A 27095-nucleotide genomic window follows, 5' to 3' on the forward strand; every position below is an offset into this window, starting at 1 on the left:
CTTGCTCAGGAACAGGGAGGCCGGCTGGCCTGCCCTGTATTCAATGCGAAGTTGGGGTCAAAAGCGGCACAGCCCAGGGCAAGGGGAATCATTTCCCCTTACCCCAGGTAAAGTCACAGCAGCCAGAAGCCCCAGTGGGGCTACTTAGATCTGTACCACCTAAAGTGATGGCGCAGATCCAAGCAGCCTAGAACTGCCTCTGTCTGCCCAGGAATCAGGATAGTATCAGGCATAAATGCCAGATCCTGTACTCGCCCCCTCACCTGTCACCTGCCCTCCCCTCACCCTGAAACACCTCCTCCCTGCCCACCCCCTGAGACCCCCACGTCAGCCTAGTTCAGTCTGTGCGAGCTTACTGTTGGGCTGGGATTGGGCCAGTGTCCAGAGGCCAGCACACGTCTATTCACCAGCCTCCTTGCTCCTAAGTCGGTGCAGGATTTGCACCGTCAGGATTGTACCCTTTGTTGTTTTTAATGAATATTTTGTACTGTTGCCAACACTGTTCATTCACCTGCCCATGTGTATTCCTTGCTGGTTCCTCACTCCAAGTCATTCCCACATCCTTGAGATGCCTCTGTCAGAATTTCACGTCTGGTTTTGTTTCAGCTCTCTTTCCACTTGTGCAGTAACCTCCTATTTCCTGGTCCAGTTTGATATTAACAGTCATTAGAGTTGATTGTTTCACAATGCAACAACAACATAAAACTATGATAAGATCGAGCAGGATGAAAATCTGGATTCCCTTCAAGGGAGCATCATTCACAGTCATTGCAATAGATAGATTCTTCGCACAGCTGCCAAATTTGTTTCCACCAGTTTATTTCTGGAATAAACATTTGTTCCCACCACAAATGTGATCACATTCTTAGTAACTTATTAGTCTGGATCACCCACACAAAAAAAGAACTTTAGACTAGAAATGGGAGGAAAATTCAAGGGATGGGTGCCCAACCAAATCAGCATCTTTGTTGGAATGTGGGCAGGCAGATCTGGGATGGGCACAGCCCACCTTCAGCAGGCAACAATCAAAGACTACTACTTTCATACTACTACTCAAAGAACTCCCTCTCCCTTCACAGTCAAAAATCTTTCCTTGGGGAAACAGGAAATGGTAGGAAGTGGCAGCACTAAATGTAAAGTGATATGATAGTAAAGAAAACCCATTGTAAAGTGGTGGTGCATTGTGATAACATTTTAATTGCAAAATGTCTTCCTTTAGGCTGACTTAGACTAGGCATAATTGTTTAGAGAAGTGTTTCTCAAATTGTGGGTCGGGACCCACTAGATGGGTCATGAGCCAATTTTAGGTGGGTCCCCATTCATTTCAATATTTTATTTTAACAGATTTGATGATGCTATGGTATGTGACTACACTTGGGCAAATGTTATAGACCTTTACTTTTAACAAGCTACTCTGTATATTCTTTTAACAATGATAGTAAATGGAACTTACTCCAGAAAAGTGTGAGTAGGATTGCAGCCTAGGATTGTTAAAAATTTTCCTGCTTAATGATGTCACTTCCAGACATGACATCACTTCTGGTGGCTCCTGATAGATTCTCATTCTAAAAGTGGGTCCCAGAGCTGTGTGAGAACCACTGGTTTAGAGCTTATCCGTGATAAGAAGTGGGCCAGCATCTAACCCTCTGGCCCAGACAGTTTCTCCTGTAGGTTTGTCAGACATACATGCATTGGACACAGCTTTTGCACAGTGCCTGCATACATAAAATTAACAGTATATAGACCTTCTTCATATAATATACCACTGTACAGGTTGAGTCTCATTATTTGCGTGGGTTCTGTTCCCAGAACTCATGCGGATGGCAAAAATCGCACTATAGCAAATCAATTTTAAAAACAAAGTCCCATTGCTCAGGTGATTTAAAAGCAGCCTTGCTGGCCTTTGTGATGTTAAGATAAATAGTCACTAAGACAACAACCCAACAATCAGTCTGTCTCCAGGCCCTTAGAAAGGATTATCTCTCTTTTATGTGTTCAGGGAGAAGGGAGGGGGACCCTTGGAGAGAGAATGATTGATGGATTGTCAGCTGGCTGCCCTCTCTCTCTACTATTGTAAAGGACTGTTTTCCTTTAATTTAAAGGACCCTTCTCATCATGTTGAGATAAAAATCTCTACAACAGTAAAAAAAAAAAAAAAAAAGCATTTTAAAGGGGTGCATTTTCCCCCTTCTCCAGGGATCAGCACATTCCTTCTCATTTGCAGTGACCATTCATGTTCAGTCAAATCCGTGTATAAAAAATCCATGTGTAACAAGGTTGCACCTGTATATTGTTAACCTTCAAATCTAGAAGGGCTTAGGTCACAGGTTACAAAAGTGTGCGCCACACTACACCTTAGGGCGTCACAGCATGCTCACAGAGGCACCACGGGATGCACCTGGTGGCCCCTCCTACTTGTCCCCCAGGGAGTCGCCATCTTGAATTTCGCAAGATTTTGTGAGATCCAAATTGGCAGCACCCGGATCTCATAAGATTTCATGAGATTCAAGACAGTGGTACCTAGCTGAGCTGGGAAGAAGAGGCTGTGAGGGTATCATCAGCTTGGTAGGTTTGGGCACCACCACCCAGACCTATAGTCATTCCAGGCAAACTTATTCAAGACATGAATGTTCTGGCAAAAGTCCGGCCAGACCTGAAGGTACCCCCAATAGGTGGGGTCCCTTCCTCCGCTATTCAAAATCTCCTAGTATAGAATCCCTTCCAACTTGAAGTTCAGATGTTGAAATGAACATTAAGCTTGGAAATTAACAAGTTCAAGGGGAACTACTTCCTAGAAAGCAAAATAAAATGTTCATCTTGTGTGTTGGCTGAATAATGAAGAGTATGTAAAAGATAAACTGTATCCAAAAAAACAGATTTTGTATAAGGATACTAACAAGATGGTGGAGGTACTTCTAAAAGTATTTCACACTGAGAGGCTATGTTTGCATTTTGTGTATTTACTTCATTGTATATTAACTTCCATTTTTAAATTTTATTTTAAAGATTACCCATCCCACATCAAAGGTGAAAAAGTCAATTAGTGCAGGGTCAAACAACTCAAATTAAATTACTCTCAGTCTGCTGCCATCCATTTCAAATATGCTTCTCAAGCTGTTCCTAAGGAATAAGGTGGCTGCTTGGAAAAAAAAAATACACTTTTCCACATATAGACTTCTGAATATGTGCACTAGCAGGGACTCAATGCTTTTTCTTAATTACTCGTACTTATGTAAAAACTCCTAGCTACCAGGAATATGGACTTCCCCCTGCAGGATAAAAAGCACACTCCAGTGGCACAGTTGCAGAATTTTGATACGATTGGGCTACCCATATTACTGCTATCCATTAAAAAAAAAAAATCCCAATTGTGCATGCTTCCTTTCAGTGACTGGTCATATGACTGGAAATACTCTAATTAGTCAAGCTTGTCAACAAGGGTGGTCGAGTTCTCTAATCATAATGCAGATGCCGTAAACGTCACCTTCAGATTATGATTTAGCCTTTTGACTAGTTGCCAAATTCAGTCATAAGATTTCAGCATGGATACATTGCTTCCTGGATTTACAAATGAGAGAAAATACTGCATGACCTTGATCTCAAGGCATGAGGCACATGTCAAGTTTCAGAGAAGTAACAAGGAATATCTGTAGATGGTGAGTATTTCTTCCTGATCTTGCAAAAGCAAACTGCCAAAATGCAAAACATATTTTTCCTCTCATTGTAAGGATAAGCAGCATTCTCAGAAATACATTTATTGATTCTGTCTTCGATCATTATTCAGTTTGTGTCCTGTGCTATAATAAAACGAAAATCAAAACCTAGGCTGTTCACACTTCTTAGTGATAGCTGAGTCAACATTGACCAGTGCTGTAGTTCTCTATTAATCAACAGGACCACACCTATTATACAAACATCTATCCACAGTCTCATCTATCACAAGTATGGGATAAATGTCTTGTCTGTCACGATGCTAGGCTATTATTGAGCAAATGTATAAGATCCAAGACCTCCCAATGCCAAGGTCCCAGCCCTCTTCTGTAGCATTTTTCTCTTCCTTTTATATTTCAGGGAGCAAGAAGAAAAGCAGCAAGAGGAGACAGTATCCCTCTTCCCAGCCTTGATTCACCTAGGATCTGCACCAGCTATATAGGTGGCACAGGTCTGAGTATACCCAGAGGACGGCGACAAAGGAACTAATGTTCCTTTACCTTAAGGAGACTGCCAGGGCCTGAAACTCCATTGTGGAATGCAGTGGGCACCCTGCTGATGTGGCTGTATTGATGCATGGGAGGTTTGGTAGGGCATTACTGTTCATCTCTCTTGGTCCTGGGAAGATCCTGTCTTTACATGACCAAAGGTTGTATAGCTTGAATTGTTCACTAACCCTATGGTAAGAGGAACAAGGGAGGCAGTCAAAGAAGGAAAGTGGTGGGAATGCGTGAGCCTAAGAACCATGCTGAATTTCTCCTTAGGGAGATTCATGATGGGGAAAGTAGCATCCAAACAGGCCCTTACTTTTTTCATTTTTCTTTGTTCAGACAAGACACAAAACATGTCTGTTGAACAAATTTTGCCTCTCAAGAGATGATTCCGTTCAGGTTGAGGGATATAGGTATGCCCTGCTTTGATCATGTTGAATCCTATCCCTCAGATGATGTAGTTGCCAAGAACTTGTGGCTGCAATATAATATATACTTAGCTGAGAGTCAGTTCTATTGAATTCAGTTGGGCTAATTTCTGAGCAAACCTGTGTAAGATTGCACTGTAAGAGTTGTTAGGGGCTTTAAGAGGTTCTTATGGCGAAAGGCAGGATTCAGAGAGAGTATGCATCTGCACTGTACATTTGTGAGAGCAGTGTGATCCAAGAGTACCCTGAGTAGATTTCAAGAAATACTGAGGTTTGCCATACAACGTCAGTAGCAGTGAAAGACTAGGACTGAATAGAAATTGAAGGATACAGTTCATTAATATTTGCTCTCATTGGGGGATCTGTTTCCCTGGCAGATATCCTTCAGCACTTTTTTTTTTTCTTTCATCGCGGACAATGAAGAAAGAGAGAAAGCCATACCAACATAAGATCTGGCCTTAGCAGAAGTTCTTGCAATTCTTTCATGACAAGATAAGGACATGGTCCAAACAGGTAAGGTCAAGACCAGAACACAGAGATCGTTAAGTATAAAGGCAGGGATATAGGCAAGGCCGAGTCGAATTATGGAGAACACAGTGAGGCAAGGCAAAGCAACGAGGCAGGAGTGTGCTGTTACACAAACTAATGGGCCAGCTAAGAGGTCAAGACTTTACAGATCAGTGTGAGTCAGCATTGGTCTGTAGGGCAAGAGTTCTCAAACTTCTCGGAAGTAAAACTCCCAAGCTAAGTTTGTGCGGGTGCAGGGAAAAAGGCAGCAGCGTGATCCCCAGGATTGCGCTGCTGTGGGAGCAGGGGGGCTTTTTAACCCTACCTTATCTGCTGTAGGAGTCTGGGGGTGCAGGGAGCCATGCGCAGCTCTTTGTAGAGTTCCCTGTGGCTTGTAGAAAATGAAAATAAACATTGCGACTCACTTTTGGTTTCACGATCACAACCTGGAAATGGGTTATGATCGCTATTTGCACTGTCTACAAGCTGCAGGGAGTCCTGCAGAGGGCCCCGTGGGGCTCCCCAAATTCCCTGACTCTGGCAGCAGGTAAGGTAAGATTTAAAAAAACAAAGCCCTGACCCAGAACTGGTACGATACTGGGATTGTTTTGCTGCCTTCCCCTGACCCTGAAAGGGGCAGAGGCTATGGTCCTCAGGCTGGGGCATCCCGACGCCCCAGTTTGAGAACCACTGCTGTAGGGTCAGGTGACAATTACTGCAGCCTAGTAAATGCCTCTGCACTGCAATGTTTAGCCCAGTGATTTTCAATGTTTTTCTTCTCAGGGCACTCTGACTTCTTTGGTCTTCTCTTCTTGTGATGTGGCTTCTGGGTTTTGTGGTTCTGCTTGGATGGCAACTGTCTGTAGTAATGAATTGTCTGTTTTCGCCAGCTTAACTCAGCTCAATTGCCAGCTCAGCTCAGCTGGCAGAGGCAGACAACTTGTTACTACAAACAGCTACCCTAGAAACAGAACTGCAGAACCTGGAAGAGTTTTTTCAGCCATTTTCAACCGCTGTGCTCCAAACTCCCTCACAGCACATCTGTGGATCTATCGCAGCACCCTGGTTAAAAATTGCTGGTTTGGGGCCCAATCCTATGGTCTGCACCACGCCTCCGCGGCGCAGATCACAGTTGCAAACATGCCATGAGGCACGTTTGTAACGCTTACCGTTGGGCTCCCGCCTAAGGTGGCTCAGCTCCAGCCGGCGCTGAGCCACCGCCTGGCGGGCGCCTGCGTTCTGCAGCTCCTGCGACCGCCGGGCTGCAGAATGGCAAACGGGGTGGGGGTGGGGGCGTTCCGGGGAGGGGGGAGGCTGGCGTGATATGGGGAGGGGGCGCGGAGGCCAGCGTGCTGCGGGCAGGGGGGGCATGCCAGAGGCGTGCCTGGGGGCGGGCGGAAGGAGGATCTGCGGAGCGCTGCTCTGTAGGATCCTAGGTGCTTGTAGAGGCTGCGTGCCTTACATGAGCGCCTTTACTTTAGCGGCATCCTTTGGGCACCACTAAAGAGAGTAGCCACATTGTGGGGCTGCCTCCCTTATCCAGGGGAAGGGGACGAACGTCCCCTACTCCCAAGGTGCCTCCCATGGTAGCGTGGGAGGCACTGGATTGGGCGGCAGCCCTCGTGGTGCTGCCGAGCGGGGGTGCCCCGGGCAGCTCAGGATTGGACTGCCCGTTAGGATTGGGCTGTTAGTCAGTTATGTCTGCAAGGAAGGCAGAGCATCAGGGAGCAAGAGGTAAGATGCCCTTTACCTCCTGTTCCAACTGCTGACTGCCCTGGTTTGAGAGGGCATCATGCCCAACACTTTCAAACAACCTGCAGCAACATCACCTCCATACTGGCATTCACAAGATATTTGCAGTGACAAACTTTACATCTTCAACACCATTATTATTTCTGTTTGGGGGGGAAAAAAAAAAAACAGCCCTTCTTTAGTGCTGCCAACACCCAGCAAATAAGGTCTTAATATATGATGACATCATTGAGGTCAAGTGAAGTTATTGCAGAATGAGGGCAGAGGTTTCAGAAGAGGCAATGCCCTTACCTGGATTTAGCACAGTTTTACACAGCCAGATCTGATTCGTTCTATAATGACATTACTAGGAGAACTATTTTTCAACCAAAAATTGTGCCAAAGTGACAGCTGACTGGGGCTGTGCACAACAGCGAACAAGACCTGGATTTCTTCAGAAAAAAGTTCCTTTTTTTTCACTGAAAATGTTAACTGGAAAACTATATTTAAAAGCAAATTGATTTTTCAATTGCAGATTCAAAATCTCTATTGGCTTAGAGATGACAAATCATAAAGCTCACAAAGTAATTTTCAGTCATGTTTGATTCTGGACTTACTTCCTTTAGATGACAGTAAAGGCACTAATTAACTACAGTGCTGGGGAAAAAAAATCGCCTACTAGGAAAATGCTAATGAAACAATACTGATAATTAATCATGCCAGTATCACACTCCTGTCTTGTCTGCATATTTAAACATAATTTAATTGCCTAAGACTTTAGAAAGGCAATATAAAGGGGAGCTGAATTCCTAAAGGTTCTGCATTCCAAAAACATGAATTAAAATACAATTTTATGTTCTATTTGTTTAGTAGATGTATCACTTGTCTAGAAATCACTGTGTCCGAATACTTTTTTTCCCCCCAGAGCATCATTTTTCATGATGCATCATCCTATTGCAAAAGTTCTCAAACACTGTGTCACTGAGGCTCTCCATAAGGAAGAATCCAAACCAAACCAAGTTTTGTTAAAGTCAACAGTGCTATACACAAGTTATGTATCCTATCCTGTCTCAGACTGATGGAAGGGAGGACATTTTCATAATATTTTGATGCACACGGGGCAGGACAAGCTCTTTGAGTGCTTGAAATGTCGTGTCAAATAGATGGTCTTGTGTGCCCCCCCCCGTGAACTGACCACTGACAGTGTACAAAACCAGAAGAGCTTCTGCCCTCTCCTGTTCCTGCTCTGATTTGAAAAGGCAATGGAGGAGGGAGCAAAGAGGAAGTGGGGGAGACGAGAGTGGTGAGCATTTCCCCATCACTCTCCTTCTATTCCACATTTCTTCTACCTTCCTTTTTAAATCCCTGAGAGAAGCTGCAGGAGTGGTGGGCAGGTCGTGCAGGGCCTCGCATGCTACTAAACAAGCAGTGGTAGGCAGGCAGGAAGATACTATTGCTGGTGGAAGTAGACAGGTGGAGTAGCAGCAGTTGTATTGCGAGGCCCCAGTGGCAGCTGGGGTTGGGTGACATCACAGGGCAGTATGGCACCCTTCACCACATCTGCGCTGTTATCTCCCTCCCCAGAGCATGTGTGGCCGTCACCTCTGAAAACAGTTCTTCGAGGGCAGCTGGAAGGGCTGATTTGGCATGTCTAAGATGAGCGCTGTCACTCCCCACACAGTAGAGAAGGTGGAAACCAGAACTCCTCTGCAGGGGGGGCCTTGTACCCCCCAGCCCCGCATTAGCTATGCCACTGAGCGATAGCGGTGCTCATCACACCCAGCCACTGATTTTATAGCCCTTATTGCATAAAAGGGAACTGGAGGATTTTCATTTTGTGCTACCGACAGGGAGTACAGAAACAGGGGAAATGTAGTTAAATGAACACAGAATAGTTTTTTGTGTGTATTTGGAAAATGGCAGATATGTCATGTGAGGTGCCAAAAAGACATAGGCAAAAAAGAAAAAAACAAAAACCAGACTGTGGAAAGTTTCAGAGATATTTACTCCAAGATTATGAGAGATTAGGGTTGAACAGATAATATAATGAGGATGTCACGGCGAGTGTCTACTCTGGACTACATGCCATGATAGTGCCTTGAAAAGAAAGCCCCTCTTCACTTTTACATCTGCAGCCCTTGATATGTGCACTGAGGCCAAAGCTTACTTCCAGACACAAGCCCTTTGCTGTTAGGTTATTTGTGACCATTACAAGGATACCCCAAAATCCTCACCAATTTTTGTTTTGTTTTTTAAAAGCACGACTAAAAGTTTACTCTGGTTCATGAATATCCTTCCATGACTGATTTACATTCTCAAGGGCCTCCCTTTACATATTCCCCATGAAACACTTTCCAAATTTCTTAGAACACTGGTACTCAAACTGTGGGTTGCAACCCACCAGCTCATGTAAAGGTCCCCTGGTCCCTTTAAGGGGCAGGGGAAGGGGAGGGGCAGCAACATGATCCCCAGGATTGCGTCACTAAGGGGGGGTAAAGGAGGGTGCTTTTACTCACTGTGGGCTCTGCAGGCTGCAGGAGGTGCAGGGAGCCCCACATAGCCCTCCCGCAGGGCTCTCCAATGCTTAGAATGTTGAAAAAAGCGATTGGAAACCACTTCCAGTTTCATGATTGCAATCAGGAAGTGATTTGTGATAGCTTTTTTCACCACTCTAAGCATTGGGAAGCCCTGAAGGGGGCTGTGCAGGGCTCCTCACATCTCCTGGAGCCTGCAGCAGCCCACAATGAGTAAATGCACCCCCCCTTCGCGACTTGATCCTGGGGATCACTTTGTTGCCTTCGCCCCATCCCCTGCAAAGACTTACCTTGGGAGTAAAACTTCCAAGAAGTTTGAGAACCACTGTCTTAGAATGTATCACCAGCTTTGGCAACTGGACATTTACGTGGAAATTGGACAAACACACACAAGTATGTTTGCATGACTCTTCAGTCTTAATAACTGAACTCTTGCTACTCTCATGTCAGACCATCAGAATCTATCAATGGAATTTGTGATGTATGAATGGTTCTTGCCCCACCCCTTTGATTTTGTCCTCTCGTTTTTTCCCCTACTATGTTATATATATATATATATATATATATATATATATATATATATATATATATATATATATAAATTTTATATATAAATATTTAAATTATATATACACACAAATTTATTATGCATTTCTCGAGTTGTTCAACTTCATCAAATTTAAAAAAAAATATTCATTTTAAAATATTGCATCAGCAATTTTTTTTAAAGTGCATTTATTATTGGGCAGAAAAAAAGAGCATGAACCAACTCTAGCAGAATAAAACTAAGAAGTGTACTCACGAAATGCTCTATAGAATTCTTCCAAGCCAAGGTGCTTGTCACCGTTATAATCATCATATTTCAAGAGATCGAAAAGAGAGCAGTCAGACAGATCCTTGCCAAGCTCATCCTGTTTTATTACCTGACAAGAAAATTATAACCATGAAATTACATCGGAGCTCTAAGAGTTGAATGGTATAATTAAGTATTTCTAATATCATTTAATAGATCATTTTAAGGATGCTGCAGGGCAATGGACTAGAACTGTGTAAAGTCAGAGATTTCCAGTTGCTTTGTAATTATACAGAGCCATTTAAAAAAATTTAATACATTTCCTTGACTATGCACATTTAGATTTGGGCTTCTACGGACATAAGATAGAATCCAACACAATGAAACGCTAAATATGAATTCTGGGTTGCTGAAAGAACATTTTTCTCAGTCTCATCTCTTTTTGCGGGTAATAGCCAGAAAACTGAGATATAGGGCGACAGGGAAATCTAACACCTCCACTTCCTGCACACATAGCAAACAAATAATAGCCAAGTTCTTACCTCCTGTCCCTATTACACCAATGCAAAAGACAATGCTTGTAAATTCCTATTACAATAAAAAATAACATTTGAAACTACTTTCTATAATGTATTAGCTTTACAAAGTCTATTGACTTTTGTGAAAAATCATGGAATGTAACCTGAGCTGGAGTACGTCCCCAGTGATTGCATCAACCACAATAAATATCTGTTAGAAAATCTGTGAATTGTGAATGTAAGAAAAGCCCTCCTGGATCAGGCCAAAAGCCTCTTTAGTTCTACATCTTGTTTCCCAGTGTCCACAAGCAGGAGAAAACCAAAAGCATCTCCACCCTGTATGTTTAAGTGACACTAACTTTCACACAGCTAGTGCAGTATAAAGGCTAACAGCCCAATGCAACTTCTCCCCATGCAGTGATGCAGCTGAAAAACATAAGAAGAGCCCCGATGTTTCAGGCCACAGGCCCATCTAGTCAGCTTCCTGTATCTCACAGTGGCCCACCAGATGTCTTAGGAGTCCTCATGGCAGGGCACCCACTGAATAATCCCACAGGGAGTTTCAGCTTCTAGAGGCCTCCACAGGGTAAGGGAACATTTGTTCCTATGCCTATGCTGGCCCACTAAATACGGTAAGTAAATCTTACCGATTTACCTCCCTGTAGGCCACCTGGCCTCCAGTAGGTCTCCTTGGATCTGTGGCAACTAGTTAGAAGGTGTAAGGGCGGTTTGGGATGGAGAAAGAGAGATAGGATATCTTGGCTGCCACCAAGATTCTCCCTCTCCCATCCCCAGACCTCAGCCTGATCCCCTCTCCATCCTGAACTGCCTGATCCTCCCTGGTTCTGCTTTCTGCCAACTTGCTAGCAGAAGTGGAGGATGGAGGGGTGGATCTGCATGCTGCTGTTTGGCACTCAAACCTGCAGATGTTCCTACTGGTGCCAGTGATCTGCAGAACAGCAGAGCTTCAGCTGTGCCAGCACTCCTGGTGCAGCACTCTGTAATAACAGCATATGATTAGGTTACATTCTTATATATGACTTCTGAGTAAACATGCCTAGGCTTGCATTGTAAGCCATGAACCAGGACTCTCTTGGTTCAAGTTCCACCTTTCTATCAACAGACGAGGTGGCATTAGACAAGCCAGTTACTTTGAGTTGCAATTTAGGGATAATAATACTCTTATCTCACAGGATTTCTGCAAGGATAGAGTCAAGATCACACACGTGAAGTGCTTTGCACACTCAGAAAGTGCTACAGTCTCCCCAGCCTCTAAGAGAGAGAGCTGGGACTGAAATCATCAACAGCAGCATTCTGATGATTTCAGTCCCAACTCCATACTTGGTGGCTACCCAGTCATGCAAATGTTAAAGGGCATGGGAGACAAGATGTACCCACCAGAATTCAACTAGAAAATGACCAGGGGTTCAGCAGAAATCCACCAGCACCACCTTCTGGACACTTATGTGTGGATCAGCATATAAAGCACCACCCACCCCCTTTCCTGCAAACTGATGCAAAAGGATGCCATGGCCACTGGTATCTAAATTCATGGAGAGGTCCAGGAGAACCAACTAAGCGCACAATCTTAACCCCTTATGTCAATACTGACATAAGGGCAATGCAGCCCTGAGGTAAGGGAACAAACATTCCCTTACTTTGCGGAGGCCTCTGTGAGTGACACCCAACTGCAGGATGCAGCACATGTCCCACTGGCGCAGCTATGCCAGTGCTGGAAAGCACTGACATAAGGGGTTAGGATTGCTCCCTAAGTCACACTCTCCCTGTCCTTCTCCTTGAGCAAGTTATCCACTAAGGTGAACTAGCCGTTAAGAGAGTGTGTATTGTTCTAAATCAATACACCTACAGGTGGGGAAAAAATATATCAACATTTAAATTTATATTTAAAATAAACAGAAGCTGAGGTTTCAAATGAGGACTTTCTAAGCACAGTACATGCTCTTAACACAAATGATACAATTTCTTATCTAAATTACAGGGTTTCACAAAAGGAGAATGCAGAGACAATATAGGTAGAGCTGCAGGAATGTGTATAATCAGCAAAATTCAACAGAGTATTAAAATGTGAACACATTTACAAGCTTTCTCCAAGAGCCAACCATGTTTTTTTTTTTGTTTTTTTTTAATAAATCAGCATTTATGGAATAATAAGCACAACTTGTCAAGGCTTACTAGATATAATTTTTACACATTGTTATACAAAAAATTGTAATAGCTTTGTGCACAGCCTGACAAGAAATATCAAGCTGACTGTTTATTTACTAGATGTTTAAAAAAAATCTAGAGGCTTGCAGTGTTAGGCAACATGAAAGATCACTGAAAGAAATGGATTTAAGGACCAAATTACACAAGTGGCAGGAGATCTGTAATTGAATAGCTTGATAAGAAAGAAAGAAAGAAAGAAAGAAAGAAAGAAAGAAAGAAAGAAAGAAAGAAAGAAAGAAAGAAAGAAAGAAAGAAAGAAAGAAAGAAAGATGAAATACAAGTTTCTCTGAAACTGGAGGAGGGGAGGAAGTGTTTGACCTTTTCCCAGTGCAGTTTCATGATCACAGTTATCCTCAGCTGACTCCTGTTTCCCCCACAGAGGGAAACTGCAGATACCTGACATTCAGGTGATGGCTCTGTTGCGAGCCTATGCACAGTCCTGAACAGCTACATCTTTGCCACACACACACCCCCAATTGTGCTTCTATGTTCCAAAGCACACCTGCTAACTGCACAAAGAGGCATTCTTTCAGTGGAGGTTATATATTTATATATAGAGGTTATATATATATGGAGGTTATATCTATAAGAAGCACAGGATCAATTGCTCCATTTCAGCATGGTGTCTGTTCCAGTGGATGTTTGCAGACACACCATTTGTGTGTGTGTGTGTGTGTGTGTGTCTGTGTATTAGATTTTGAGCTGATGCAATGAGCAGTGAGGACAAAGTTAATTTACAGAGCAATCCTAACTTGCATTGGAATGGGGAGGCCAGCTGGCCTGCCCTGTATCCAGTGTGAATTTGGGATCGAAAGTGGGTCAACCTGGGGCTTCCCCATATCCTGGGGAGAGCCGCTTTCAGCCCCAATGGGTCTACTTGGATCTGCGCCACCTAAAGAGGTGGTGCAGATCTGAGCAGCTCAGAGCTGCCCCGGGCTGCCCCAGAACAGGATCAGGATCTGACACAAGTGCTGGTTCTGGCCCCTCCCCTGCTCTTCCACTGCCTGCCCATGGGCCTGCCCAATACTAACCCTCCCCCTGCCCAGAAACCTCTTCCCCATGCTTCCCTGCCCCCTGCGCCAGCCGAGCTTGGCCGGCATGGACCTACCTCTGTCTGATGTTGCAGAGGCTAGATGCAGCCTCCATGGGCCAGCACATGTCCTTGTGCCAGACCGGTTGACATTTGAGGAGGCGCAAATGTGCTTTACGACTCATTTGTGACCTTCCTGGACTTGTGCTGGCCCAGTGCAAGTCTTAGGATTGCGCTCTCATAGTGGGAGCAATGGACTCTGTATAGGCTTTGCCCATGGTGACATTACTATACACTCAAATTCAGGTGGCTGTAAGATCCCCTTTCTGTTACCAGGAGGAAGTCCAGTTTTGTTCTGTTTGTTTTTAAGGCAATGAAGAAGCAGCAGAGCAAGGATGTGGACTCCAACAAATGGGTGCAAAAAGGTGAGCTTTTGTGAGTCTTTAAGAACCTCCCCTCCCAGTCTATTTTTTTTCTATGCTGAAAATGTTTGGTGGAGAACATTCAGATCAGCCCTACACATTAGCATCTCTCAAACAAAGGCAGCTGCTTAAAAGCACAAAAGGCAATTATAATATTTACATGAGATTTGTTTATCAAAAGGAAATGGCTGTCAGTCAAAATAATGCCATAAAGGATGCCAGCAGCTTTTTTTTTTTAGATCAGAAAGCATGCTTCCATAATAGCATTTCAAGGATTCCCATTTATCTCAATAAATTTACCCTATTGAGAGACAGATTGTGTTTGTTTAATGATTGCAGCATGAGATGAGAAGATAGAAGTTTGCTGATTCTGAGAATGAGTGCTTTGTGGAGTTCAGAAAAGCCACTAACAGCACAATCCTAACCTTACTGTGCACCAGTGCAGGGGGCATCGTACTGGGATGCACCACTGCAAACACATTGTAAAGCATGTTACAACAAAGGACAGGGTCACCAGCAGGAAGCCTGCACCGTCCTGCTGGTGCCCGTTTAAGCAGGAAAGCACGCACGAGCAGGTAAAAGTTGCGTTGAGCAGTGCAGGGGTGGGGGAAGGGTGAGTGAAGAAGAGGGGGGAGATAGGCAGATCAGATCCCAGGCGGGACGCAGGATTGGCAGCAGTTGCACACATCTTATCCCCTCCCCAGTCTTGGAATTTTGACACAGCTCTGCTCGGACTTGCACCCATGATTTAGCTGGCACAGGTCTGAATAGAACTGTTGCACAGACTGGGGTTTCCCTGGCACAAGGGGACAAATGTCTCCTTTACTTGAGGATACCTCCAGCATGCTCAGTCCCAGCAGAGGATGCAACATAATCCGCTGGCTCAGCTGCATTGGTTCTGGGCATAATTTTGGTTCTGGGCATAATTTTGGTTCTGGGCATAATTTTGGTTCTGGGCATAATTTTCTTAAAGGAAGAAAGACAGCCATATTGTCAAGTTTGGATTCACACTCTACAGTCCTACATGCAGGAAGCTTCTGGAAAAGCTCCATAAGAAACATAAGAACAGCCCCACTGGATCAGGCCATAGGCCCATCTAGTCCAGCTTCCTGTCTCTCACAGCAGCCCACCAAATGCCCCAGGTTGCACACCAGATAACAACAGACCTCATCCTGGTGCCCTCCCTTGCATCTGGCATTCTGACATAGCCCATGTGTAAAATCAGGAGGTTGAACATACACATCATGGCTTGTAACCCATAATGGATTTTTCCTCCAGAAACTTCTCCAATCCCCTTTTAAAGGCATCCGGGCCAGATGCCGTCACCACATCCTGCGGCAAGGAGTTCCAAAGACTGACCACACGCTGAGTAAAGAAATATTTTCTGTCACGCCAATCTTTGTCCTAACCCTCCCAGCACTCAATTTCAGTGGATGTCCCCTCGTTCTGGTGTTATGTGAGAGTGTAAAGAGCATCTCTCTATCCACTTTATCCTTCCCATGCATAATTTTGTATGTCTCAATCATGTTCCCCATCAGACGTCTCTTTTCTAGGCTGAAGAGGCCCAAACGCCGTAGCCTTTCCTCATAAGGAAGGTGCCCCAGCCCAGTAATCATCTTAGTCACCCTCTTTTGCACCTTTTCCATTTCCACTATATCCTTTTTGAGATGCGGCGACCGGAACTGAACTCCATACTCCACGTGTGGCCTTACCATCGATTTGTACAACAGCATTACAATATTAGCCGTTTTGTTCTCAATACCTTTTCTAATGATCCCAAGCATAGAATTGGCCTTCTTTACTGCCGCCGCACATTGGGTCGACACTTTCATCAACCTGTCCACCACCACCCCAAGATCTCTCTCCAGATCTGTCACAGACAGCTCAGAACCCATTACCCTATATGTGAAGTTTTGATTTTTTGCCCCAATGTGCATGACTTTACACTTACTTACATTGAAACGCATCTGCCATTTTGCTGCCCATTCTGCCAGTTTGGAGAGATGCTTCTGGAGCTCCTCACAATCACTTCTGGTCTTCACCACTCGGAAAAGTTTGGTGCCATCTGCAAACTTAGCCACCTCACTGCTCAACCCTGTCTCCAGGTCATTTATGAAGAGGTTGAAGAGCACCAGTTCCAGGACAGAGCCTTGGGGCACACTGCTTTTCACCTCTCTCCATTGTGAAAATTGCCCATTGACACCCACTCTCTGTTTCCTGGTCTTCAACCAGGTCTCAATCCAGGGGAGGACCTGTCCTCTAATTCTCTGACTGTGGAGCTTTTTCAGTAGCCTTTGGTGAGGGACCATGTTGAACGCCTTCTGAAAGTCCAGATATATTATGTCCACAGGTTCTCCCGCATTCACATGCCTGTTGACCTTTTCAAAGAATTCTAAAAGGTTCGTGAGGCAAGACTTACCCTTACAGAAGCCATGCTGATTCTCCCTCAGCAAGGCCTGTTCGTCTATGTGTTTTGAGATCCTATCTTTGATGAGGCATTCCACCATCTTACCCGTTATAGATGTTAGGCTGACCGGCCTATAGTTTCCCGGGTCCCCCCTCTTTCCCTTTTTAAAGATTGGCGTGACATTTGCTATCCTCCAATCTTCTGGCACTGTGGCCATTTTGAGGGACAAGTTGCATATTTTAGTCAAGAGATCAGCAACTTCACTCTATAATTCCTTAATAACTCTAGGGTGGATGCCATCAGGGCCCGGTGACTTATGGATCTTTAATTTATCAATGAGGTCTGAAACATCTTCTCTTTCAACCTCTGTCGGACTTAATTCCTTGGTCAGGAGGGGCCACCCAAAGTCTTCTGCTGTGAAGACAGATGCAAAGAACTCATTTAATTTCTCTGCCATCTCTAAGTCTCCTTTTATCTCCCCTTTCCCTCCCTCACCATCCAGAGGGCCAACCGCTTCTCTGGCGGGTTTCCTGCTTCTAACATATTTGAAGAAGCTTTTATTATTCCCCTTAATGTTGCTGGCCATGCATTCCTCATAGTCTCGCTTGGCCTCCCATATCACCTTCTTACATTTCTTTTGCCACAGTTTATGTTCCTTTTTATTCTCCTCATTAGGGCAAGACTTCCATTTATGGAAGGAAACTTCCTTTCCCTTTACAGCCTCTCTAACTTGGCTGGTTAGCCATGCAGGCACCCTCCTGGACTTAGTCGAGCCCTTCTTCCTTTGCGGTATACACTTCCGCTGCGCCTCTATTACTGCTGTTTTAAGCAGCCGCCATGCACTCTGGAGAGATCGGATTCTTTTTACCTTCCCTTTCAACCTCCTTCTAACCAGCCTCCTCATTTGAGGGAAGGTCGCTCATCGGAAGTCAAGGGTTTTTGTGAGAGATTTGCCTGGTATTCTTCCCCCAACATGCATGTCGAAACGGATTGCAGCATGATCACTGTTCCCCAATGGCTTCGTAACACTGACATCTCCAACCAGGTCTTGAGTACCACACAATATTAAATCTAGTCACCTGTCCTCTGGTGGGCTCCACGACTAGTTGCTCTAAGGCACAGTCATTTAGCATGTCAAGGAATCCAGTCTTCTTTTCGTGACCAGAACACAAATTGACCCAGACTATACGAGGATAATTGAAGTCCCCCATGATTACAACCCTGTCCCTCCTTATCACCTCCCTGATCTGTTTCCTCATTTCAAGGTCCCCATGTCCATAGCTCCATCAGATTTAGGTCCATGGGTCCATGTCACAGGTCCATCAGATTTATAAACTGCTTTTCAGTTGATTAGCCCAACTGCAGGGAAAGTCTTCATTCAGTGTTAATAGCAACCAGAAAAATCAATAGCTGACATGAGAATTCTCCATCTGAGACACATTTGCAAACATTTCACTTTATGTGTTGACCTGCTTCATGGATATATTTCCCACCAGGTCCCACTGCAGAAATAGTATAAAAATCAGCTCTGAATAGACCTCTAATTATTCTTATTTATTTATTTATATTTTTTTATTAATCATACTATCTGCTCAAAGTCACCTGAGCTGGTGCAATTCATTCTGTATTAACATTATTCCTTAGCCTCAGATCCCACATCATCCTCTCTGTCTGATAATGCTTTTTCTTTGTGGTTTGTTCTCTTGCTTTGTATTTCTTGTGCATAAGGAAAATTGAAAAAGTGGAAAAATCTCTATTTAACATCATCTTGCAAATACAGAGTAATTGATGAGAAATTCACACTCCACAATGACACCTATGACCACATGCATAGACAAATGTATTTCTTGAAAGGTTCAGATTTGCAGGTGCCTTAGCAATGTATTAAAATTTAAAGACTATGTATATCTGGAAAGAGTATGTTTAGACAGACAGATAGGCAGGCAGGCAGACAGGCAGACAGAGATGTGCAGGTCACATAAAAAATGACAAATCATGAGGCCAATAGTCATATTATAGGAGAAAATGTACACTGCCCTTAATACACAGTGCTCACCCTTATTCCCCCCGTTTTAGCCAATTCAAGCCCCATGTAGCTTTCTTAAAAAAGTAGCACAGGTGAGGGTGCAAATGCTAAGAGGGGGATGCCACTCTGGTATCCACTGCTGTGGCATCGCTAGGGGGGTGCAGGGGATGTGGACCGCATCGGATGACGCATTCAGGAGGGGTGACACCACTACTGACCAAAATTATGGAAATTTGATATTTTTGAATAATACCATCACATTATATATCATTAGATGAGTAATTTAATGCAGAATGCAATGAAACAAACCATGTTGAAATATCAGTATTCTATCAACGGTTGTAACCAAATAACCAGAAATGGAAAAAACACAACTGACTAATGTAACAAAAAGTGGATTTTTTTAACTCAAAACTGATCAATGAGACTGATGGTTCTGAGAGCCAATGAGGGGTTATTATGACACAGCAGGGAACCAATAAGGTGTTAGTATGAGTCAGCTTTCCATTTCATGTATCAGAGCTAATACTAGAATACTTATTCAGTTGTGTGAGGGTCATTAGGCTGCAGTCCTAACCACACTTTCCTAAGAGTCAGCCCCATTGAACAAAATAGGACTTACTTCTGAGTCGACCAGGTGAGGATAGTGCCCCAAGTTGCTCACTGGGTTTTTTTGTTACTGATTTGTTGGGTGGCCTGTACTGAATATATTTAAATAAATAAAGGAAATGGGGGTTTCACCAACCCTAGCGATACCACTGCATTTAGGTTGTGCATGTGATATTGTTCTCTACTCTGTATGGTCTGGTACAAGAGGAGGCCCATCATGGGAGTGACACAATGAGATCTTGCATCGGGTGATGCGATCCCTAGTGACACCTCTGATCAACTGTACTGGAGAGAACGTGTTATAATCTTTCTAGAATAGCTGCTGCCAAAAGATTGTAGCTGAACAGACAGATGCAAACACACTGAATACAAATGCAGAATTTATTTGCTCCCAAAATGTCTCAAGTTTGAACACAGTGACTGTACAAGAACGTATGCATTCTGCATGCTTTCCATTTGGGTATATGTGCGTGTATGAATAAGCTTTACTTATTCTTGAAGTGCATTTCCTCTAAGAAAACAACTGCATCCATCACCAGCAAAGCACATTTTACTACCATCCATGTCATTCCGTAAAACAACTGGGACTCTAAATATCCTCCTCTCAGCATTAAGCAGTCACTTTGACACCTGCAATAATTGAAACTGAATTTACAACTATGCAAGAAATTGTAATTGCTTTCATGGCCTAGATAACACGCAAGTCAATTTGCCTCCCCACAGATTCACAGCTCTCAACAAGGGAAACTTCAGCATTATCCACCTTCAGAGACTATCATATTTAAGGTCTGAATGTGGGGTTGTAAGATGCCCTCCATGTTTACCAAGTACTCCTATTACCATATCCTTTGGGGATTTTATTTTACCAATAGATCAGGAAAGGGGAGAGGACGGGAGCTGACTCATATTATTTATATTTAGAATCTATAATCTAAACTGCTGGGGAGCCATCATGAACTATTGACTAGACGTACTAATTTCAGTTGTGATCCACCATCTATTTATGCCAGCATTCTGTTTGCAAAATGCTTTATTCTCTACTGGTCTTAAGTTCAAAAGTTCCGATTCAAGTAGTTTATAGATCATAGATTTAACTTTCTGGAAATATTCATTTTAACAAATAAACCGTGGAACAGTAGGGCGTCATAGCATAAGAAATCCAAATTATCTCTCTGCAGGAATTTTCAAGCACTGTACACTGATGTGCCACAAATGGTCTGCAGGTTTGCCATGGGAGTTTTGGGGTCATGCATAAGTAGGGAAATTGGGGGATGTGAGCCTCTGGCCAACAGTGCAGTGTGCCTTGTCAATTGTCAAAAAAACCGATGGTGTGTCTTGCCAATTTTAGCACCTTCTCTGTGTACCATCAGATGCAAAAGGTTGAAAATTGCTGCTCTAGAGCAAGGGTGCCCAAACCCCAGCCCAGGGGCCACTTGTGGCCCTTGGGGGCTCCCAATCCAGCCCACGGGGAGCCTACACTGTCCAATGGCCCTCCAGAGACTTACTGGAGCCTGTGCTGGCCTGACACAATTGCTCTCAGCATGAGAATGACTGTTCGACCTTTCACGTGAGCTGTGGGATGAGGGTTCCCTCCACTACTTGCTGTTTCACATCTGTGATGCAGCAGTAGAAGCGAAGAAAAGGCTGGCCTTGCTTTGAGCAAGGCCTTTTATAGGCCTTGAGCTACTTATTCATTCACATAAGTTCCATCTCTAATAAATTCATTTATGTAAATTTATTCAATTTTTAAATGTAAATTAATTTTTTTCCCCAGCCCCCAACATAGGGTCAGAGAGATGGTGTGGCCCTCCTGTCAAAATGTTTGGACATCCCTGCTCTAGAGGATAATAGTCACATTCAGAGAAGAATATGGGGAAGATTGCCAAACATATTCTATCATAAGAAGTCATTTTTGAAACTTGTCTAAACCCATAAACAAAGAAGAAATTTTCATCTTTTTCTCCTCACTTTTTTTTTGTTTTTTTAATATTTTTAACACATCCTTTCCCACCACTCAACATGTACCACAATATGAGCTCCATTTGAAAGCATCACACATTTCAAAAGTGGCCCCTGAATTGGTACAAGATGCATTCCCATCCTTACCTCCATGTCCATCTCTGTGTTGTGGTATTCATTCCTCTCTTGCCCTCTAGAAATACCATTCTTTTTATTTTTATTATTTTTTGTTTGTTTTGTGATTTATTTATTAAAACAAGTATTTTCAGAAAGATACAGTACAATCCTGTGCAACACTTACCCTGGAAGTCATGTCCCCTGAATACAGTGGGACTTACTTCTCTGGGAACCTGCTCAAGATTGCCCTTGCACAGTTTGCAATGAATAACGTACATAAGTACAATCTAAATTAGTACATGAAAGCAGTTCATAAATGAGTACCAGGGGATTAAATATATAGTTTCCTGAATTTTAATCAATGCAAGCCTTTTTGGTCCTTATAAAGGCTTGTCTCAATTGGGCTTATAAATTTTGACACAGAACTAACTCTCCATATCAGGTATTCTGGGTTGGTGTTGACTTAAAACATAAAGAAGATTTTTTTTTTCTCTCCCTAAACAGGACAGTAATGCAGAAAACATGTTCTCATGTAGTCGTAAATAAATTTCTGAACTAATTCTGGGGGTCTTCATAATAGTTATATTATTATTTCTTATAAGTATTATAAGTATTTCTGTTACTCAGAACTTCCTGAGTTCTGGAATGCAACAGATACTGAGAATGAACTATGAACTATGAATTCCTCATGGAACAAAGGAATTTTGGCTATCACAATGGTAATAAAATTTCAAGGCAGATGACCTTTCTCTGGCCTTACTTATTCAAGGTTCAAGAGATGACCTTCTGAATTTCCAGACATGTTAAAATAATTGTTCCCTTTCCCATCAAAATTCAGGCTGGGGATTATGTATTTCAACAAGTCTTTAATATTTTATTTCCTATATAATGTAATAGATATTGGAATTAAGAAGTCATCAGTGAGTTTCAACAGAGGGGGACCCCATATCTGCAGATTCCGTATCCATTGATTCATTTATCCATGGATGGTGTCTGTGGGGCCCACCTACATATGCCCCCTCTGGAGGTGAGGGGAGCTCCATTCGCAGCCTCTGCCAGACTCAGACTGAGCCCAACAGTTAAAAAAACAAAACAAAAAACACAGCCTCCGGTTTCTCCAAGAAACTTCCAGTTTTCTAGATGTCTGTGGCCTCTGCTGGACTCAGAGGACTCTCCAGAGCCGAGGGGAGCTCCCTTCAGCTCTGGAGGGTGGGGGGAGGCATTCACCTGTATCTATGGTTTCACGTAACAGTAAGTGGGTGTTCCAGAATGGAACCACCGCAGATATGGGGGCACGCCTGTACTTGCTCTGACAAAATCAACAGAAGCCAGTTATGTATTTCTTTAACGTTGCTGAATTGAATAAAAACAGTGAAGGGGTTGTGGTGTTTTTGTTCTGGCCTTTTATATGACTTTAAAGGAGGTGGTTTGACCTCTCTGCCTTCTTATATGTTTCATATGCAAGGAATAAGGAATGCAATATGCATTCATTTATGCCTGGTGAATCTCCACTTTACCATATAAAGGATTAAGGAAAATACTTTTAAAAGATTATTTACAAACAGCAAAGGACTAGGAATCATGCAGGTGAATTGCTAATGGGAGAATTTGTCTTCTGGTCCTGTGGCAATCTCCAGGGCAGCTCCAAGAAGGATCAGATTTCCCACTGGGAAATCTGGTGCTTCTTCCCACCCAAAGATCTTATTAAATTTACATAAACAGGTACATCCTGGCTGTATATGTGGTTGCAACAAGATTAGGGGCATGTTTCCTGCCCATCACCCACTTGGGGATCTGTCTGCCATTTGACAGCCCTCATGCTGAGTTACCTGAGGAGGGAGAAGAATGGGGAACATTTTGACTGACTTTCCTGCTTCACTTCTCTCTCTCTCTCTCTCTCACACACACACACACTCAGAGAGAGAGAGAGAGAGAGAGAGAGAGAGAGAGAGAGAGAGAGAGAGAGAGAGAGAGAGAGAGAGAACTAGTCCAGAACTAGAAACTGACGACAAAAATATTCAGTTTTCTTTTTCCCAGATCTCAGGGTCTCAACAGAAAAAATGTCAGACAGATTCCAAGGCAGTAATGCCGCTCAACATAAAACAGTGACATTTTGTCAAGCTCTCCAAATTATATTCCTATATAGCATTATTATCTCAGGCCTAAATTTGATCAATACTGTGAGTGTTCATAATAAACCAGGCTGAAAGGGTGCTTAATAATGACATAGCCATGACCCAGCTAGAAACAAGTTTATCTACTACTGCATTCAGTAAACACTTCTTACTTTTGACTTTCAGTGGTACTCTCCCGATCAGATTCTGCTTGCACAAAGGCTGTCAATCATGTAAAATGATATGTTGGATTTCTAGTGTACACACACGGTCTGAGGTGAAATGACTAGCTACCATTTGTTTGAGAAATAAAGATGGATGTATTCTCCAGCCCCTGTGATGTACAAATAGAGTGTATTAACCATCTACAGAACCTTCTATTTCAAATGTTAAGAGAATATTTGTATAGGTGGTGTTTGCTCCAATCAAAAACACAAGAGCCCTGATTAAATTCCCACTAAGCCATAACTCTGGAAGAGAGAGAGAGTGTCTGCGTGTTTTAGGGAATAGAATAATACTATGGTGGGGAAAGAACCAATTTCACTGTCTGTTTGCTTTCTTACTTTTCTAGGACGTTAAAAACAAATGTAACACTCCAGGCTACTTCCTTTTTTCTTAATACTGGCCAACATGACAACCATGTAGGTGATACCTACAGGTAGGAGATACATACAGGAGATGAGGGAAGTGGCTGTTGATGAGAGGGTCTTTTTGGTGGTGGCACCATTTCGTTGGACGTCACCAGAACACCCAACCAATAGGACCTGTACCTTGAATTATGTTGGCAGGAGGCCTGGTTTAGAGGGTAGAGCCTCCGTTTGACTGAAGATAACATCCGCAGGTTGCCAGTTTGAGGCCACCAGCACTGTGAATGGTGAGACCTTGAAGCAGCTGACAAGCTGAGCCAAGTTATTCCACCTGCTCTTTGGTGTGAGCGAAGTATCTTGGCTGCACTCCATGTGAGAGATGAAGGAGCTGCTTGTCAGCTTGCGTGGGAGGAAATCGGAGGCCAGAATGTGATACCAGATCAAAAAGATCCATCTGAAATGTTGTGGTTCTTTGAAAGATAGAACCTTTCTTCAATTGTAAAAATCCCTATGGGGATTTAGAACAGCCTGCCCATGTAAACCGCCTTGAATAAAGTCTGAGGAGAAATCTGATGACCAAGAAAGGTGGTATATAAATACATGTATTATGATGATGATGATGATGATGTTTCAGCTTGTTCTCCCTTATCCAGTTCTATGATCTAGCATAAGAAATTGAGCTGAAAACTCAGGACTGCCTTGGCTCAAATCCCACCTTTAAATGTTGTGAAAGGACTAGAAAGCATTCGTGGAATGCTGTGCAATCACCTTTCTCTATGTGTATGTTGGTGTACATGTGTTGTGCGTGGGGGGCTTGTTTTATTCACAGGTTTTGAGTTTTGTGATTGTTGGATTTTGCTAGTATTTTATGTACATCCCTTTGAATACCTGTGGGTACCTGAACAGGAAAGTAACCAAGAAAAGCTAACAATGCTAATGCCAAAAACAATAGCAATCAGTGCCTCTTTGTGCATCTGGGTTGGCTGCTAGTGCCAGAACATCACACTCACAGAAGGTACCTAGATTTTTCACCTTCTTCATAGCAACATGAGCCTTTTCTCATTACTGAGGCTACATTTCACATACTATACTGGTTCCCATTTATTCATTATCTTTTATGATGTTGAACCTGGCACTTTGAGAGAGCTGGTGCAGTGTGGTGACTAGGATTGAATCGGCTAAGAATGACTAACCTATGAGTCAGGACTTCCCTAGTTTGAATCTCTCCTTTGTCATATATTCACTAGGTCTGCAACCCATTCCAGCAGTGGTAGCTGCTTTATGACTGTTGTGAATAACACATATCAGAAATGCTGCTGGAGTGGGTAGAGCAGCAACTATGAGCGCGAGTCAGGAGAAGGATGGAATGGGGTGTGGGTAAGGTGGAATGGGCAGAACAGTGAAAGGGCTGGGGGTGTGACAGAGATGGGAGGGAAGGCACACAGTCAAACGTGTGCTGGATGCGACCCCTTTCCTAGATTTTCGGCACTCCTGCTTTCTCTCTGCGGACCTGCAAAAGCTAAAGAGCTGGCACAGGTCTGAAGAGACCCATTGGCAACCAGGACGCTTACAGAGGGATAAAGAGAAATATTCTCCCTTTCTCCTCCCAAGGCTCCTGATCTGCCCTCCCTCACCATAGCATGTAGCGCAGCCTGTTTTGGTAAGGATAGGATTTGATTGTAAGTGACCTCAGGCAAACTACTCACCCTTAACCTTTCTATCTGCAATATGAGGATAACAGCGTTTATCTAACAGGTGAAGTGCTCTGCATGCTCCAAAAGTGTTATATAAATGCTCCATACTATTTGGGAGGGGGGACATGGGGAACTTCCTTGAGAACCTCCAGGGTGTAGGTGATGCAAACCAGCCATGCAACTGGCTTATGTTATCACACTGTCATCATGACTGCTCTGGGACACATACACTAATACTGCACACATTCCCCCAGACATGCAGGTTTTGACTACGAGTTGTGGTGTACCCATTTCCCAGTTAGGTACTGAGCCTAGATGCAACTGACATGCGTTTATTGAGAGAAAAATAGGTAAGGGATGAAATCATGTTAAAAGCACAGCAGGAAAATCTGAACCTGACCAGCAAAACTGGTGCTTGCTCTGCAAAACTTAGAAGAGCATGGGGCGGGGTGTTGATGAGAGGACACTGCCCCTGTGGTCCACCATGAATTCAGAGTGCTCGGATTCCAAGAGATTTTGAGATATAATGCTTTAGGATGAGAGCAGAAGGATAGAGGAAACCTACAGATCAGTGTAGTTAAACAGAAAGTTGGCTGAAATGCAGCTGCAGCTTGTCTGTTATAAAGCAGTGTGTGGCATGAAAGAGGACGATGTCAGCTACTTTATCTGGCAAACAGCCTGCTAATTCAAACTTACAATTGGGGAGTTTACTCCTTACCACCTGGCATTCTTGACTGGTACTATGAGTATCTGAGTGGGACTTCCTTTCATTAGCATCCAAGTGGGTCTGGAGTAGACCAAAATATAAAACCAAAAGGCTTTCCAAGTCTTTGCTGGATTAGTCCAGGAGACCGAAACTCTGGAGCTTAGAGGCAGATCTCTGGCCTCCGATTCTAATGGAGGGGAAACAAGTTCATACTTCACTTTTGTCGACATGTGAGAGGTGAAGATAGGAAGAAGTGACCAGAGGGTGACAATTAAGGGAGCAATCCTAGCCGGCACTTATGCCGGTATAGGTGCTCTGGAAGAGTCGCAAACATGCCGTAAAGCACGTTTGCGCCTCCTTAGGCGGGAGCCGTGTCAGCGAATCCAGATGTGCCAACGCACGGACAAAGGCAGAAGCCGCCGTGGCTCCTGCGCGCACCGCTTGTGCCGGCACGAGCGCGCCGGCACAAGCAACAAAGGTAGGCG

General features: G+C 43.6%; 1 protein-coding gene across 1 annotated transcript in view; it reads right to left on the reverse strand.

The window, feature by feature from the left end:
• FSTL5 (follistatin like 5) overlaps window positions 1-27095 on the reverse strand; it is a 426493-nt gene that overhangs the window by 169179 nt on the left and 230219 nt on the right. The window contains exon 5 of the mRNA XM_066632896.1: window positions 10205-10325. Within this exon, the coding sequence (XP_066488993.1) occupies window positions 10205-10325 (121 nt within the window). The remainder of the gene's footprint in view (window positions 1-10204; window positions 10326-27095) is intronic.

Source organism: Tiliqua scincoides, chromosome 6 (assembly GCF_035046505.1).
Source record: "Tiliqua scincoides isolate rTilSci1 chromosome 6, rTilSci1.hap2, whole genome shotgun sequence".
NCBI classification, from domain to species: Eukaryota; Metazoa; Chordata; class Lepidosauria; order Squamata; family Scincidae; genus Tiliqua; species Tiliqua scincoides.